This window comes from Petromyzon marinus, chromosome 50 (genome assembly GCF_048934315.1).
Source record: "Petromyzon marinus isolate PM22_M1 ecotype Great Lakes invasive population chromosome 50, UKy_Petmar_22M1.pri1.0, whole genome shotgun sequence".
NCBI classification, from domain to species: domain Eukaryota; kingdom Metazoa; phylum Chordata; class Hyperoartia; order Petromyzontiformes; family Petromyzontidae; genus Petromyzon; species Petromyzon marinus.
In genome coordinates this window covers 4857111-4875250 of record NC_133716.1, presented here as the reverse complement: position 1 = coordinate 4875250, position 18140 = coordinate 4857111, and the positions used below count along the sequence as shown (strand labels likewise).

Sequence of the window (18140 nt, the reverse complement as noted above, 5' to 3'; positions counted from 1 at the left end):
CAAATGTGCTGCTGCGGTGTAGCCAAATTTGATGCGACTAATCCATTAAATTTGGCGGTGACACAGCGGTTAGCTTCTAACACTATGAACCCGACGGACAAACCTGAGTTTGACTCCCACTCGCCACAGCTGTGATATCACACCAAGCCCTGAGGCTTCCACTTCTTTGTCGCTTTCTTAAATGAGCACCTTCAGCCTTGTTATAGTTACCTGATGGGGCATGAACACATGCAGCACTCGATAGACAAACGGTTGGCTACATACGTTGCGAAGGAAGTTCAGCATGCATACAAAGCGGCTCGGGCGTGGTCTTTTCGCGCTCTGGCCTTAATCATAATCAGAAGCTGTATTTGTACTGGAGGAATCCGATGAGCTATGAAGCTCTTTTTTCACACACGTCCAGTAGGGGAACGGGGTTAGAACGCTACAACAACAAACAATACAAAAACACGATAGGGGTGCAAAGTATAGGTAAGGTAAGCAAATTGCCTTGCCGCAACAATCCGTTAAAGGCTACGTGGGGGTGGGGGGGGGGGAATCTCTGTCTCTGTGCTCTCCCAGGTGGTGCTGGATATGTTTGGCTACAGGCCGCTGGTGGTGCGGCGAGTTCGCGCGTCCCAGGAACCCGGCCTGGTTCAGCGCTTCAGCGTCACCGACCTCCCCTCGTGCATCCTCATCCGCGGAGAGGGCGGGTGGGAGCGGCTTGCCGTGTGAGCATCGCAGCTACGGCGCAGGCACATGCATGCAGAGACGAAAACGCACACGCAGACACACGCAGACACACGCAGACGCGTAGACACGCACGCAGAATGCATGCAGACACGCAGACACACAGGCACGTACTCAGACACGTACGCAGACACATACGCAGACACGCAGGCACGCAAGCATGCAAGTGCACGGCATGGATCGGTCGGTGGAAGTCGGCCGGAGTAAATTACATTCCAGAACGAGTTCGTTTCAAAGTCGTACGACGAACCGAAACGTTTTCTGTTTGTCGAGGGATTTTTTTTACGGGAGACCTTTGAATCTCGGTTTAACTCTCGTTTATCTGGGGGCGGCGGTGGTGGGGGGGAGGGTAACGGAGGAAGGGGTGTCCCGGATAGTATAAATAAACGTATGAGGCAGAACATTCACATTTCTAGGGCTGAACGACGTACCTACAGTTCCCCTGGTGTAGACCAAAGGGTGAGGGCGTTGGTTGTGCCGATCCTGTATTAGTATTTTTTAGCTACCGTGTTTGACTTAATCCGCGAACTCTCCGATCGCGTCGGCACCGCGGGTCGCTGACCCTCGACGGGCGAGGGGGCAGCTGAATGAGTAGAACTAAAGTGCGCGCATGCAAGGAAAGGTTTCATTTAAGAAGCGGCGATTATTTTTGTTATTCGCAAACCTGCCCTGATCCACCCACTGGTAAACGCGATTTACACCGTACGTTGTCAAAACCGGGCGAGCGTTAGGGCGACTCGACCTTTAAAACGAGTAACTCGGTGTGGGTGTGTGCGCGTGTGTAAAAACGTCGGCACTGCTGGGGAGACGGAAGGAAGCCGGGCTCCGGGCTAGCCAACCACACCTCCATCATGTGCCGCGTTGGTCTGAATCAGTGCCCGCTTACGCCTAAAAAACTCGCCTCAACTCTTTTTTTTTCCATAGTTTTGGACGTTCAGTTGTAGAATCGCTGCGATGTCATCTGCCCCGTGGGTGTTTATTTGGAAGTGCGGAGATGGGAGGCCGGTGCTTGGTGGATACGATGGATGTTTACTCGCGCACACACCCACGCACACCGAGTCCTGTCCTTGCCAAGTATGTATGCATGTATACGAATTAGCACGGTTGGCTACGTACGGTGCGAAATAAGTTCAACATACATACTATATTTATCTTGCCAGGTGAGGCTCACTCAGCTATGTAGCTCTTTTTCAGAATTGACCTGGCCACAAACGATCAGTCAACGAAATGGCTTATTATCATGTGGAAATTTATTGCAGCCAATTGCTCTAAATGCACGTTTCTAAATGTGGAGGGAAAAACGCAGATGACCACGGGGTGAGAGACACGCAAACTCCAGATATACAGCAGGCGTCGGGGTCAGGATCGAACCCACGGCCCTCCTGTATACCAGGCGAGGTAGTTAACATCTCCTAGCCACCGTGATGATGATGATGATAGAGAGAGACGCAAACTCCAAATATAGAGCAGGCGTCGGGGTTGGGATCGAACCCACGGCCTCCTGTATACCAGGCGAGGTAGTTAACATCTCCTAGCCACCGTGATGATGATGAGAGAGAGACACGCAAACCCCAAACATACAGCAGGCGTCAGGGTCAGGATCGAACCCACGGCCTCCTGTATACCAGGCGAGGTAGTTAACATCTCCTAGCCACCGTGATGATGATGAGAGAGAGAGAGACACGCAAACTCCAAATATAGAGCAGGCGTCGGGGTCGGGATCGAATCCACGGCCTCCTGTATACCAGGCGAGGTAGTTAACATCTCCTAGCCACCGTGATGATGACGAGAGAGAGAGACATGCAAACTCCAAATATAGAGCAGGCGTCGGGGTCGGGATCGAACCCACGGCCTCCTGTATACCAGGCGAGGTAGTTAACATCTCCTAGCCACCGTGATGATGATGATGAGAGAGAGAGACACGCAAACTCCAAATATACAGCAGCAGGCGTCGGGGTCGGAATCGAACCCACGGCCTCCTGTATACCAGGCGAGGTAGTTAACATCACTTGCCCCCCCGGACAGTCTTCTCGGGGTACACGATTCTGATGGGGGGGAGGGGGATCTTTGTTGCCTGCGTCTCTTCAGGGCATACCAGATCCGGACGTTCTACACCTACGCGCTGCGGCAGCTGCCTGGGGTGCAACGCAGCGCGCATGAATCCAGCCAGACGCCCCTCCCCAAGCCGCAGGGGCAGCTGGAGGAGGATCCTGAGCAGCCCCCCTGGAGAGAATTTGACAGGTTTGCCACGAGCCCTGAGCGTGGTCTGCACAGCAGTTTTGCCACGTACAGGTTAAATTTCTCACACCAACACAGCCACCTCCGCACGCCGATGTCTACGCGGCGGTGGTTCTGCGATCTCACATCAACATGCTAATCTCTCACATCAACATGGTAATCTCTCACATTAACACGCTAATCTCTCACATTAACACGCTAATCTCTCACATCAACATGGTAATCTCTCACATTAACATGCTAATCTCTCACATCAACACGCTCATCTCTCACATTAACACGCTCATCTCTCACATTAACATTCTCATCTCTCACATTAACATGCTAATCTCTCACATTAACAGGCTCATCTCTCACATTAACAGGCTCATCTCACATTAACATGCTCATCTCTCACATTAACACGCTCATCTCTCACATTAACACGCTCACCTCACATTAACATGCTAATCTCTCACATTAACATGCTCATCTCTCACATTAACACGCTCACCTCACATTAACACGCTCATCTCTCACATTAACACGCTCATCTCTCACATTAACACGCTCATCTCTCACATTAACATTCTCATCTCTCACATTAACATGCTAATCTCTCACATTAACACGCTCATCTCTCACATTAACATGCTCATCTCTCACATTAACATGCTAATCTCTCACATTAACATGCTAATCTCTCACATTAACATGCTCATCTCTCATTATTAACATCCTCATCTCTCACATTAACACGCTCATCTCTCACATTAACACGCTCATCTCTCACATTAACACGCTAATCTCTCACATTAACATGCTCATCTCTCATTATTAACATCCTCATCTCTCACATTAACACGCTAATCTCTCACATTAACACGCTCATCTCTCACATTAACATGCCAATCTCTCACATTAACAAGCTCATCTCTCACATTAACACGCTCACCTCACATTAACATGCTAATCTCTCACATTAACATGCTCATCTCTCACATTAACACGCTCACCTCACATTAACATGCTAATCTCTCACATTAACACGCTCATCTCTCACATTAACATGCTCATCTCTCACATTAACATGCTAATCTCTCACATTAACATGCTAATCTCTCACATTAACATGCTCATCTCTCATTATTAACATCCTCATCTCTCACATTAACACGCTCATCTCTCACATTAACACGCTCATCTCTCACATTAACACGCTAATCTCTCACATTAACATGCTCATCTCTCATTATTAACATCCTCATCTCTCACATTAACACGCTAATCTCTCACATTAACACGCTCATCTCTCACATTAACATGCCAATCTCTCACATTAACAAGCTCATCTCTCACATTAACACGCTAATCTCTCACATTAACACGCTCATCTCTCACATTAACACGCTCATCTCTCACATTAACATGCTCATCTCTCACATTAACATAGCCACCTCAGCACGCTCACCATGGACGCCGCTCACCGATCTCACATTAACATAATAATTTTTACCTGCAGCCCTTGAATTGGTAGAAACCCACCACCATAGAGGTCGTTGCCCATCACGTTAACATTCGCTGCCCCGCCCCATGCTGCTGACATTTGAGCTACGCCCATTTTAAACCTTTATTAACAGTTTGCCTTTAGAAGCTCTAACCCCCTTTTCCTGATGTTGCGATCGAAACGCCGTAGCTTTTTGTTATTTTCTTTGAACCTATCTACGTGACTTTACCGAAAGACCCAACAAAAAAAAAAGGTGCTGGGCTATCCCCTAAAGTCGACTCGGCCTCAGGCGAGTCGTACCTGGTGCGATCGTCTGAACATCACCACTGGGGAAACGAAGGCAGCCGGGGCGCGTGGTGGGTGCTGGTCACCCACCCGATCATCGGTGCCCTGTGCCAGCCTTCATAGGTGCTCGCTAAACATAACGGCACTTTCCCCAACAGTCCGTTGAAAGGCTATACGGGCGGGGTGGATCTTTGTCTTTGTGTGTGTGTGTGTGGGAGCAGCTCATCGCTGTACATGTCCGACCTGGAATCGGCGCTGCACTACTCTCTGCGCGTTGAGGTGGCCAATCACCGCATCCTGGAGGGCAGTGCCCTCAGCGCCCTGAAGGATTACGCGCACGTGCTGGCCAAGGTGACGAGCCGGACCGGCCCTCCCGCGTACACCGTGCGGACTTATACAGGGGTGCTGCTTCAAAATAAATGTTAACGCTTATACGGGACTATCGTTTTTAATGGGGGGGGGGGGGGAAAAAACAACCGGATATTACACTGTAACATGGTAACAAATGTAATGTTGATAGCTTAGAAAAGTCAGAGTCTCCACTTGTTACGTCATCATTGTCAACGCGCGCCTGGAATCTTCCCCAGGTGGTCTCCAGAGGCTGGAGGCACGCTTCGTGCGGTGTCGTTGCAAATTCTCGGAAGTGTTAACATTTTTTTTGAAGCACCCTGATGTTACACCGCGCCCTCTACGGCGGGCATTTTGTAGGAATAACTTTCGCTGTTGGGCCACGCAAATTAACGGTGGTCACGCCGCACACTCGCCCCCCCCCCCTACCCCCCGTACTGGACATGTGAAGTAAGAAAGAAAAAAAGAGCTTTATAGCTCATCGGATATCCTGCATTCCAAATAAAGGTACTGATTCTGTTTAACACGTAAGGCTTTCGCGACCAATATTATTAATAGTGAAGTTTTTTGGGTTTGACTGCCTATGTATAAATGTGTCGTAACCCTCCAACACCCGATGCAGCCAACCAGTAAGGTTTGTCACGTAAACAGAACGTGCCAATTAGTTACTACTTCAGCCCACCACTGTGTTGGAGAGCAAATCCACCGGTGGGCCGGAGCAGTAACGAATTGGCACGTTTTGTTAACGTCACAAACCTTACTGGCTGTGTCGGGTGGTGGAGGGTTCACGACACATTTATACTTACACGATCTAACCCAAAAACCTCCGTTGCGAATTCTGATCCTGGCTTGATAACTCTCTACCCACGCGGCGAAACACAACATTATCTGGTTATTATTTTCTCATCGTCATCACCATCACCATTATTATTATTATTATTTTACAACTCGCAGTCCACCACAACGCCGAACTGGCGCCGCTTAACGTCCTGGGTTCGAATCCAGGCCATGATTAAACCCGTGCAGCGAATCGGTCGCCAATGACAGGGCAAAGGGGGGAAAGGAAAAACAAGAACAACCAACCGCACGACGGGACATCGCACGGTGGCGAAGTTGCTGCTGGGTGGAGTCGAGTTCATTCGAAGCGGTGTCGGCGGCAGCTCTGTGATATCCGCCTCTTGCGAGCTGTTTTTGTGCGCGAGATCTGAGCCGAATTATTCGCCTCCTTGACGATGATGATGATGATGATGATAATAATACGCCGACGGCACAACTCAAGATAAAATTGGGGTTAAATATATGCGCACAAAATATAAACGGGCAATTGGTCTCGTCTGTGATTGCGAACAGCGGCGATGCGTTAGGGAGATTAATTCGACTGTCGTGGTCTGCTGGCCACAGACGAGAGGGATTCGGGGAGAGAGTTCTTGTAGTTTTGCTCTTCCGCTAAAGGAGTGCAGGCTGCGGTGGGATTTTTTTTTTTCCCCGCACACGACCGTTGCTTTGGGTTGCATGGCCGCAGTTTCACTCCTCTGGCTTTGCCTTTAATTTTCCATTCGTGAAGTAGAGGCGCGTAATTGGGCCTGTTGGTGATGTTCTGGTTGCAGTCGATGGTTCCAGGAGGAATGTCGAAAGCCAGGAGAGGTGCGTGAAGTTTGGAGGGCACGAATGAGAATCATTCTGGGAAAACCCAACCTGTATAAACAGTCGCACAGCCCGCTTAGTCGAAGGCAGTGACTGCGAGGGCAATATTAGGAAGCCACTGGGAGCCAAGCACTTTTAACTCTAGATTGATAAACCATCTCTTAAAAAAAAGTGTTTCGCACTTAGATTGTTTGTCCATCCCCCCCCCCCGCACCTCCGAGTAGCACTGTTGGCTACGTACGGTGCGAAAGAAGTTCAACATACATACAGTGAGGGAAAAAAGTATTTGATCCCCTGCTGATTTTGTACGTTTGCCCACTGACAAAGAAATGATCAGTCTTTAATTTTAATGGTTGGTTTATTTGAACAGTGAGAGACAGAAAAACAACAAAATCCAGAAAAACGCATGTCAAAAATGTTATAAATTGATTTGCATTTTTAATGAGGGAAATAAGTATTTGACCCCTCTCAATCAGAAAGATTGATCTTTTATACAGGTAATGAGCTGAGATTAAGAGCACACTCTTAAAGGGAGTGCTCCTAATTCAGCTTGTTACCTGTATAAAAGACACCTGTCCACTTAAGCAATCAATCAATCAGATTCCAAACTCTCCACCATGGCCAAGACCAAAGAGCTCTCCAAGGATGTCAGGGACAAGATTGTAGACCTACACAAGGCTGGAATGGGCTACAAGACCATTGCCAAGCAGCTTGGTGAGAAGGTGACAACAGTTGGTGTGATTATTCGCAAATGGAAGAAACACAAAAGAACTGTCAATCTCCCTCGGCCTGGGGCTCCATGCAAGATTTCACCTCGTGGAGTTGCAATGATCATGAGAACGGTGAGGAATCAGCCCAGAACTACACAGGAGGATCTTGTCAATGATCTCAAGGCAGCTGGGACCATAGTCACCAAGAAAACAATTGGTAACACACTACGCCGTGAAGGACTGAAATCCTGCAGTGCCCGCAAGGTGCCCCTGCTCAAGAAAGCACATATACATGCCCGTCTGAATCATTCAGATGTTCATTGGCAAACTTCAGAGGACAACTGGGTGAAAGTGTTGTGGTCAGATGAGACCAAAATGTAGCTCTTTGGCATCAACTCAACTCGCCGTGTTTGGAGGAGGAGGAATGCTGCCTATGACCCCAAGAACACCATCCCCACCGTCAAACATGGAGGTGGAAACATTATACTTTGGGGGTGTTTTTCTGCTAAGGGGACAGGACAACTTCACCACATCAAAGGGACGATGGACGGGGGCATGTACCGTCGAATCTTGGGTGAGAACCTCCTTCCCTCAGCCAGGGCATTGAAAATGGGTCGTGGATGGGTATTCCAGCATGACAATGACCCAAAACACACGGCCAAGGCAACAAAGGAGTGGCTCAAGAAGAAGCACATTAAGGTCCTGGAGTGGCCTAGCCACTCTCCAGACCTTAATCCCATAGACAATGTGTGGAGGGAGCTGAAGGTTCGAGTTGCCAAACGTCAGCCTCGAAACCTTAATGACTTGGAGAAGATCTGCAAAGAGGAGTGGGACAAAAGCCCTCCTGAGATGTGTGCAAACCTGGTGGCCAACTACAAGAAACGTCTGACCTCTGTGATTGCCAACAAGGGGTTTGCCACCAAGTACTAAGTCATGTTTTGCAGAGGGGTCAAATACTTATTTCCCTCATTAAAATGCAAATCAATTTCTAACATTTTTGACATGCGTTTTTCGGGATTTACTTGTTATTCTGTCTCTCACTGTTCAAATAAACCTGCCATTAAAATTATAGACTAATAATTTGTCAGTGGGCAAACGTACAAAATCAGCAGGGGATCAAATACTTTTTTCCCTCACTGTGCGTGTACATACACTGACGCACGCGATTCAAAACGACCCACGTTGACTTTCCTCCCTGACCTGGTGTCCTCACTCGGTTGGGGGCCCCCTCTCTCTCCGCCACCTTCTACCCCCTCCTCCATTTACATGGTCCAGTTGCGTCAGGATTGTCCCCCTCTTCTCCGCCCCTGGGAAATGTGACTACACACCGCTATGCGTGCCGTGCCGCAACTTTTTTTTAATGACCCACGATGCTGTGGTACGTGCAGCTGTTCCCCGGGAGGCCGGCGGTGCGCAAGCTGCTGGAGACGCTGCACGAGTGGCTCGAGAAGCTGCCGCTCAAGCGGCTCCCGTACGACGCCGTGCGCGACGTCATCAACAACAAGATGCAGGTGCATGCGCTGGCGTGTCCCGGGTTCCTTCTTTGCGAGCTCGGCCGGTCAACCCATGGCACCCGTGGGTCTGTCCCGTGACCTTCTGCCAGCATGTGTAAACGGCCTTCCAGTATACGGAGCCTGATGTGACGTCACCGCCACTTAGTGGCGAGTGGTGGTGGTGGTTGTTATTATGCCCACTTTGACACCTCCTGGCTGATTGACTCGGCCAATCATCCCTCTGGGGTCGAAGCTTATGATGAAGGTCACCTTATTAGGGAAGTCCACATTGGTTGGTTCTGTCTTACGGAGAGGACTCATCCTCGCTCGAAGAACGTGGAATTTCTGCCACTGGCTCCGCCCTGCCAGGTTGTAAATGGGAGATGGAGCACCAGTGCGTCAATGCATGTGTTTCCATGAGCAAAAACAAGTGGGCAGGGGCCCATCTTATGGATGCAGAGATGTTGTTGCCACTTACCACGGCCATCAACTCACTCGAGCCTCACCACCACCACCACCCCCCCCGATGGCAAATGCCGACCTCTCCTCCCCCTCTCTGCCCCCCCCCCGCTCCCTCCCCCCCTCTCCATCCCTTCCCGCTCCCCCCCCCGCTCCCCCCCCCTCTCTGCCCCCCCTGCTCCCTTCCCCCCTCTCTGCTCCCTCCCCCCCTCTCCCTCCCCCCCTCTCCATCCCCCCCTCTCCATCCCTTCCTGCTCTCCCACCCCCTCCCCCCCTTCTCTGCACGATTTTCCACCAGATCCCCGGAGTGTGGCTGCCCGAGGGGGTGCAGTGGGTGGCCTGCCAGGGCAGCCACCCCCACCTGCGTGGCTACCCCTGCTCAATGTGGACCCTCTTCCACGTGCTCACGGTGGAGGCCGCTAGGCTCCAAGACCAGCTGCCAGGTAACAACAACAATAATAATAACAGTATCAGCTGATAAAAAAATATACATATTTGTATTTTTATAGGTAAGGCCCAATCGAGGCTACGTAGTTCTTTTTCAGAAGCCACCTGGCCACAAACGATAACTCAACGAAGTGGCTTATCATCATCGCGTGGAAATTTATAGCAGGCATATACTTTTAAGCACATGACGTTGATTCTAAATGTGGAGGGTAAAACCGGAGGACCCGGATAAAAATCTACACGACCACGGGGAGAGAGAGACACCGCAAACTCCAAACATACAGCAGGCAGCGTCAGGGTTGGGATCGAATCCACGACCTCCTGCCTACCGGGCGAGGGAGTTGACATCTCGCCGCTGCTGCGCCTCAGCACAGTGTTGTGCCTCTCGCGGAGAGAGAGCGAGCAACTCGAGAGGCGTGAGACAGCAGCCACGTGACGTTGAGCCGGTACTACGAACAAATTGCCCAAGCTCTGCGCTCCTCATTCTGACATAAAAGTCGTTAACGGTCAAATCAATTCGTTTTTTTTTCCTCGTGCAAGGAAACCAGAGAAAACCCGATGGGTGCGAGAGAGAAACGCTCTATCCCATGCAGACGAAACATTTTTGCTGTACTGCCTTCTCCTGAGAAGCCCACGGGGAATGGAGTTTGGCAACATTTGTGCGGCGATCCACCAACTCTCCTCGTCTCCAGTGCTGGATTATAGACATGCATAGCCACCGCCACCACTTAATCTGTTTTAACTCGGCGTACGGTGCAGGCCAATGCGGTTCACCCCCACAGCGCTTCCGAATCCGGCCAAACCCGAGTTCGATTCCAGTGCCCGCGGTAAATATCGGTGGCAAAATGACATCCGAGCCCCTCCCCGCTTAATATTTTCATCAACCCGGCACGAATCGGTGCGGATGGAGTCTGGCTGAGCAGTCCCCCTTGACCAATAGGGCATGGAGAGTGGCAGAGCCGGATTAAGGTTCTTGTAGGCCCTAGGCACTTGCGTCTCGTAGGCCTTCAGTGGTAACTCTCCAGAGTTGGGACCGCTGCTGCCCCATGTCACGGGCTACCGCCGCTCTCACTCCGCTTACTTCACGCGGTACTTCGTCCGACCGCTGGACAGATCGACCAACCATAGGACAACAAAGCCACCTTGTCTTCCCTTGCACTGCACGCTAATGAGAATGAGGTTGTGCGGGAAAAAACACCACTTGGAGATGTTTACGTGATAATTTTGCAATGAAAAAAACAAACGATTGACATGACTGTATATACTGTGCCTAACCTTGCTATAAAAAAATTATTCAAGATATCTTGGTTACAGTTTGTATCGTACAAAAAAATATGGTCAAATTATTTTCGTAGGCCCTAGGCACGGTGCCTACTCCATGGCCGTATTGGATAGTACGGCCCTTGAGAGAGGCCTTCATCCAGCAAAATAAGATTTTACTTCCTCCTGTGTGAGTGAAGTGAATGGGAGTTTGTCTAGCTGTCGCTCGCCAACGCTGTCGGCTTCTGGGCCGCGATTCGGACGTGTGTGTGTGTTGCTCACGACCAACACCGGAGACGATTATCTGAACCGGTCCTGAGCTTCCCCTAGGTCGACTCGGCCTCATACGAGTACTTGGTGCGATGCGTAAACATCGCCACCGGGGAGACAAAGGCGGCCGGGCGCGGTGTTGGCCACCCCACCCCATCGTGTGCCATGCCGGCCTTCACAGGCGCTACTCGCCGTAACGGCACTTGCCCCAACGGTCCGTTCAGGCTATATACGGTGCATCTTTGTCTTCGTTGCATGTGTGCGTGTTTCCGCGCGTGCGTTGCCACAGAGCCGTGGGGCCCCGTGACGGTGCTGAGCGCCATGCGAGCGTACGTGCGCGAGTTCTTCGGCTGCCGGGAGTGCGCCGTGCACTTCGAGCTGATGGCGCGCGGTGTGGCGCGCTCCGTCAAGAGCTGGGACGAAGCCGTTGTCTGGCTGTGGGCTCGGCACAACCAGGCCAACCGCCGGCTGGCAGGTGCCGACGTCCGCTTGCCGGCGTGACGGGATTGCGTTCACGTCGAGACGCCTAAAGCTCTCGCGATCATCTTATTTTCTTCCTTGCTTGGCATCCTGGAACAGTTTTTGTTTTTACCCCAAGTGAAGTTGTCGTTCTTGCCTTCCTCGTCTGCTTACTGCGCTCATCGCTGAGCTGGTGCCATCATCTCCTCGTCCACTCCACGTTCCCCTTCATATCCTGGCTCACCACTTCAAACCACCACTTTCTAGGCCTGCCTCGGTCTCCGCCCTCCGCCCTGGTGCTGTTGTTTCCTTCAACTTCCTTCGCAACGTGATTTTTTTTTCTCCCTCCTTATGAGATGCCCTAGGTTATCTCAATGTCCACTCTACGTTCCGATGTGTATCGCGTGATGAAATTTACAGTGCCTCCCTTGTCCATGCCATTTTTTGTCCCCGATGTCATTCGGCCTGAAATTAGTTTAAAAAAAAAAACCACCCAGTGGGATAACGACACGTGTTGTGAAGTCCCCCGTACTGGCCACGGGCAACTCGACGTGGCGCGTGACGTGCCTTGCAGGCGCCAAGAGCGAGGACCCGCGCTTCCCCAAGGTGCAGTGGCCTCCGCCGTCGCTCTGCCCCGACTGCCACAGCACCCAGGACGGGGGGGAGCACGCGTGGGACAATTCGGCCGTGCTGAGGCACCTCGCCAAGCACTACGGCCGCAACAACATCTCCCCCCTCTACCAGCGATCGCCGCTGTCGTCGTCGCCGCCGCGACCGCAGCAGTCGCACCGAGACGACCAAGAATGGCAGCAGCAGGTCGAGGCGGACGGCGTCAGCCATCGCCACAATCAAGCTTCGCCGATCCGTGACGACGACGTGAAGGAGGAGGAGGAGGAGGTCGCCGGGCAGGGCGAAGTGGTGCCATCGGAGGAGGAAGCCGACGACCGGATCGACGCTGTTGGGCGGCACACCCAGGCGAAACCCCCCAGGCTTCACGCGAGGGACCTGGGCTTGCGGGCCGAGGCGGGGCTGGCGGCGGTGGCCGTGGAGGGCGAGGGCAGAATGCAGACTCGCCGGCAGCGGTGGGCGGCGATGATCGGGCTGGGCTTCTCGCGGGTCGACATCAGCCTGTGCATGCTGCTGTACTGCATGTCGGCCTCGTGCCTCCTCGGCATGTACGTGTTCGTGCACAGGCGGATGAAGGGCCGCAGGGGCAAGTGTGGGGGGGGCGGCCCGCGGGTCTGAGGGGCCCGCTGACCGGAGCCGGCGGTGGCGGCGGCGCCAAAACCACCGCCGCCGCCGAACCCGAAACGTTCCCAACGCCAACCACGACCCCCGCCCACCCCCCCCCCCCCCCATTGCCCTCTCACCTTCGCATCGTGTTTACGTGTATAAAATAACTGAGGGAGGAAATCAAAGTATTTTTTTAAAGTTACGTACGCAAAAAAAAGTAAGACTTTTAAACCACTGCGGCAAACCAAAACTTGCCTAAAAACCGACGAGTGGGTCGGCACTCGTTGAATCGGCGTACAAAGCGGTGCACTACCGGGGGTCCCCGCGGAGAAGTCCAAACTCGCACGTACAAATACGTGGGCACAGCCAACTTTTTTTGCCAAAACGCTGCCAGATGAGGGCCTTGCTGGCGCCGCGCGGAGTTGTTCAGCGCTGGTTTTCGGCGAAGGCGGGCGGGGGAGGGGGGGGGAGCATAGAAACGGGATGTGTGTATAGTGTACCACTACAGCATACTTTTTCTGCACTGGTCAAAACGTAGCAGACTTTTTGGGGGTAGGTGGGTGGGGTGGGAGCGTATTTTTTAAAGGCGACGACGTTTTGGATTTGTTCATCCTCCGGAAACAAACAAAAAAACTATCAGTTTCCAGGTTTTTAATCCGTCGCTGTTGACCTTGCAACAATTCTACTGTCCTTGTCGTTCCCGACGCCGGGAGAGAAATTAACCGAGGGCACACTCTCCAATAGCCGCGCGCGTGTGGCACATGGGTGGTTGTGTGCTTGCCGATCCTTTTATTTTTACCCCCCCCCCCCTTTGAGGGAAGGCCTTTAGTGTCGGCTAGTCGATCTTTTCCTATAGTTGAAAGTTGGTAGAATCCTGCGAATTTGAGGTCCCTCCCTCGCCTCCCTCCCCCAAATGTATACCACTTGCGCCATCGTTGCTACGCCCCGAGATGGAGAATCGTCGTGCGATTCTTTAAGAGAATCCTGAAAAATAATCTTAATCCGCTACTTTAATCCTCTTCGCAGGAAGTGTGGGCGGGGCGGCGGGGGGGGGGGGGGTTGCAACATTCCCACACGATCTGCTATGAGATGGCCGAATGACGGTCAAATTATTTTTAATCCTCCGAGCTGGAAATTATCCCAGTCAAACTTCGTGCGATTTGTCTTTTTTTGTTTGTTCGAGTGTGCAGTCGCCGAGGACCGCCGGGCTCGCTTTACTTGAGATTCTGATTTTTATCACAGGGCAGTGGCTGAAACCGGGATTGTAAAACCCGGCGATCTCAGCGGTGGTGGCTCGGCGCGTTGACGACATCCGAGCCGCCTTGGCCGCCTCCGATCCTACTGATTCTTTTTTTAAAAAGTGTGTGTGCGTCCGTGCGTACGCACGTCATTGTATGGAGAAATTAGAACGAGCAGCTGTCAAAAGTGGCACGGCCCAAGGTGAAAAGGGAAAACGATGCCACGATTGTTTTTTTTTTTTACGGTTCAGTGGCCATGCAAAGTTTAAATCGCTGGAGCACGTGCTCCAAAAGATAAGATTGCCATACCACTGACAACACCTGTTTAATCTCGACAGCGTCTTTTTAATCCGTATAAACCTGATGACGTCGACGCATTGAAGGCAAATTTGGCGAATCCGACTTTGAGTGGCGATTTCTATTGGCAGGAATGTCACGATGCCGCCGTTTCCCAACAATGGGGGAAATCGTGTTTTTGGCCATTTCGTCAAAGTGTGAGCCCCCGAGCTTTTGAAAGAGAAAAAAATAAGCTACTTTTATTTTTACCCAGGTAAGGCTTGGGAGTTTACCAACTCTGCAGGTGGCTCCCCCGTGCTGTAAGAACTGGAGCTTTTAATGCCAGCGATTGCATTGCGGAAAGGGAGACGCTACGCAAGGGGGCTGGAGATGCGCGACAGATTTGACCATTCGCCGGAAAGGATTGAAAAGGCTCTATTTTGCACTCCACCAAACGACCCAACAGTTACGAAAGGGGGCCTCAGCAGCAGCGGCAAAAGGTTCCGCTCCAGCGCGTTCCAGTCTCGGGTGCCAACGAATCTAGAAACTGGGATACACCGTCGCTGCTGGGCAGTGGCTCCGTCGGCGACGGTTTTCTACACTGGATTTTTTCTCTCTCCCCGTTTGTCATTAATTTCACCTTCTGCACGTTGTCCCGCAACTGCGATTATCGTGGATGGCTACGTACGGTGCGAAAGAAGTTCAACATCCACGCACCTGAGACTGTAAAGGTTGTCCTTCAGGGCTGTATTCTCACTTGGTGATGGCTTGGCTCTGCCTCGGCCTACCTTAGTGCGGCTCGGCTCAGGCTTGAGCCACTCCATTGCTGCTCAAAGTTTTTTCGGCCATGGCTCAGAGCTGGCTCAAGTTCGACGAGGGCTGTGAGCCGTGGCTCACTCGAGGCAGAGCCGAGCCCGAGCTGAGCCACGACTAACAATACAGGGATGCCTCTACTTAGGAATTATTCGATTTACGAACTTTCATGGATATGAACATACATGTCCGTATGTCCAGTTGCAGCTGTTCGAACCGAGAGTCATAGCTTCGACCACCGCACAATAGATGGCGGTGCTGGCGTATACACCTGCAGAAGGTGAAGACACCAGTGGCATCTACAGGAGGATATACAACTTTTAAAGCCATGCCCCTTGTTTACGGTACACGCCGTAACAACGCGTTTGGAATCGACGGGCGTAAATTTGGACATGTGAACAAAACCTCTGGAGCCTAACTCGTTCGTAAGTAGACGAGTCCCTGTATAGGCCCCTAAGGTCTTCCCATCCTCGAGCAACCAGCTGCCACTTTACCGCTCGTTGCTTTGTAAGGCATTTGGGGAATTAACCAATACTATGTCACTTTTACTGGTAGGAAACGTAGTGGACTGGAAGCCCAACCGGGATTAATTCACAGGAGGCAGGGGATTAATTGTGTATGGGTGGGGAGGGTGGGGCTGGGTGGGGGGTGGGAGGGGTGGGGCTGGGTGGGGAGGGGCTGGTCACCCCGTGGTGCCCTTAAAAAACTCAACGTTTAACCTACTCACGCCGGCTTGTGCCCGCCCTTACAGTCGGGCATATTTGCGGAATACACCACGTGGTGCCGCCGTTGACCCTGGCCATTGACCGAGCAACCCAACGTTCCTACCAGCTCCCTCCGCAGTAATGTGTTAAGCTTGTTTTACTTTTGAAAAGAAACCTCAACTCATACCACAGTACACCTGCGTGAGAGGTTAAAATCCTGTCAGTCACAGTACACCATCCATCCATGGTGTGTATAAACTGCAGCAGGGTATTGTTTGATCACCATTACCATTATTTGGTATTTGACCTATGACCCCCCCCCTCGGGGTCAACCTTTTGACATCAAAAGAATGTGTGCCTGAGGTGGTAGTGCGAGTAATGAAGTGGGCTATCAATTATTTCGTGTTTTAATTGGTCACTGGATACTCATCTTTGTTAATTTGTAAGCCGCTGCTGCACGATATTTCACTCGCATTTTGAAGAGACTCAGAGGTGCCGGGCAGGGGGACGACGACGACGACGACCCAAGAACAGACAAACAAGGGGAAGGAAGCAGCCGGACGGTGAGCTTGGGGCTCGTAATGACCACGAGCTGTACGGTCCTCTACATATTAAGATGTTTTCAGCCAATTAAAGGCGTGTTTGTACACGTGAGAGGAAGGAGACCGGAGCAGCAGCAGGAGAGAACACGTGGGGAGGGCAACAGCTGTCTCCCAATATACCGATGGGAGTCTAACTTGGGTCGACCTCCTCCTGGTGAGCCAGGAGGTGGTAGAGCAAGTTAGACTCCCATACACAGATGAGACTCCAACTTTATGTACCACCTCCAGGTGAGCCAGGGTTGTGACACCTCCTCGACCTCCACGGGGACACGCGGTTCACAACATCGACATCCACCAACCCAAGTGGTAGGTTGCAGGCACTGCCGTAGCCACCACCAGCGATTTCAACAAATCACTGCCTTCGTTGGATTTTAGAAGTCGAGATGAAGCGAAACGTTGAACGGGGGGGGGGGGGGGGTGTAATATAAAAGTGACACTGAAAAAATTAACCTGCAGATTTCAGTTTTACGTCCTTAAGACTACTAACCTGCACGTATGGTCACGGAATATCATTTCGGCGCGTAAGGGGGTTAAGACTTAACGTTGCTAATTTTGTAGATTTTAGACGATCAAAAAGTGTGTTTTGATTTATAAAAAACATTTCCAAGGTCTTGTAAACTTGCTAAGTTTTAATTGACCCCGAAACCGTTTTAACATCTTGACCTCAAAATGCAGGCCCCGAGTAAATGGGGTGGCTGCCCAGAAGATTCCGAGTCGTCTCCCTTGTACAAAACTCGTGAAAGCTTTCAGAAGTTGCTACGGAATGCACATTTCATGCCATTTTTTGTCATAAGCATATTTTAAATGTTCACGCCATGACCTCTCGTTGTTTGTCCTTCCGATGTACTTTCAAAAAGCCGTCTGTGTGAACCTGTAATAAATTAAAAGGGGGGGAGGGCGCGCAAATGTCGAAATAAAAAGTTTGTCCCCTCGTTTCGTATTGGGAACCCCCTCGAGTCGACTTCAACGACTTCGCTTCCCGTGCTCGTGCACACCGACACCTAATAAATGCAACTGAAACATCAGCTCCCCCCCCCTCTATCCATTCACATTCTCTGCAACCCTATAGGGAAGCGCAGCAAATCGTGGGAAACGTTCCCCTTGCACCGGCCCACCAGGATCTCAACGTCTCTCACTGCCACCGCCGGCGCCAGTAGCCACCTCGTTGTGAAGTTGCCTAACCCCTTCTAGACCCCCCCCACCCCGCCTCCGCGCTCGCCCAACCTTCAACGATGCAACTTCAACCCCGTCGAAGCTTGGGTGGTAAGCCGAACGGGTGTTCAAGGAAACATGTTGCAAAACGTCTCTGTGAGAGGCGCGGTTAGATCCCTCGATTCGATCTTCCTTGAAGCAATTTTTCTATGAAACTTTTATTTTAGCAGGTAAGGGCCCGCCGGGCGATGTAGCTCTTTTTTTTTCAAAAGCGAACCCGGCCACAAAGTGACG

General features: G+C 51.5%; 1 protein-coding gene across 1 annotated transcript in view; it reads left to right on the top strand.

The window, feature by feature from the left end:
- The window catches only part of LOC116953197 (sulfhydryl oxidase 2-like), a 34628-nt gene extending 19514 nt beyond the window's left edge, over positions 1–15114 (top strand). The window contains exons 7-13 of the mRNA XM_076074810.1: positions 562–710; positions 2818–2970; positions 4960–5089; positions 8829–8951; positions 9691–9835; positions 11659–11844; positions 12403–15114. Coding sequence (XP_075930925.1) covers positions 562–710; positions 2818–2970; positions 4960–5089; positions 8829–8951; positions 9691–9835; positions 11659–11844; positions 12403–13073 — 1557 coding nt within the window. The 3' untranslated portion in view covers positions 13074–15114. The remainder of the gene's footprint in view (positions 1–561; positions 711–2817; positions 2971–4959; positions 5090–8828; positions 8952–9690; positions 9836–11658; positions 11845–12402) is intronic.
- The last annotated feature ends 3026 nt before the right edge of the window (positions 15115–18140 follow it).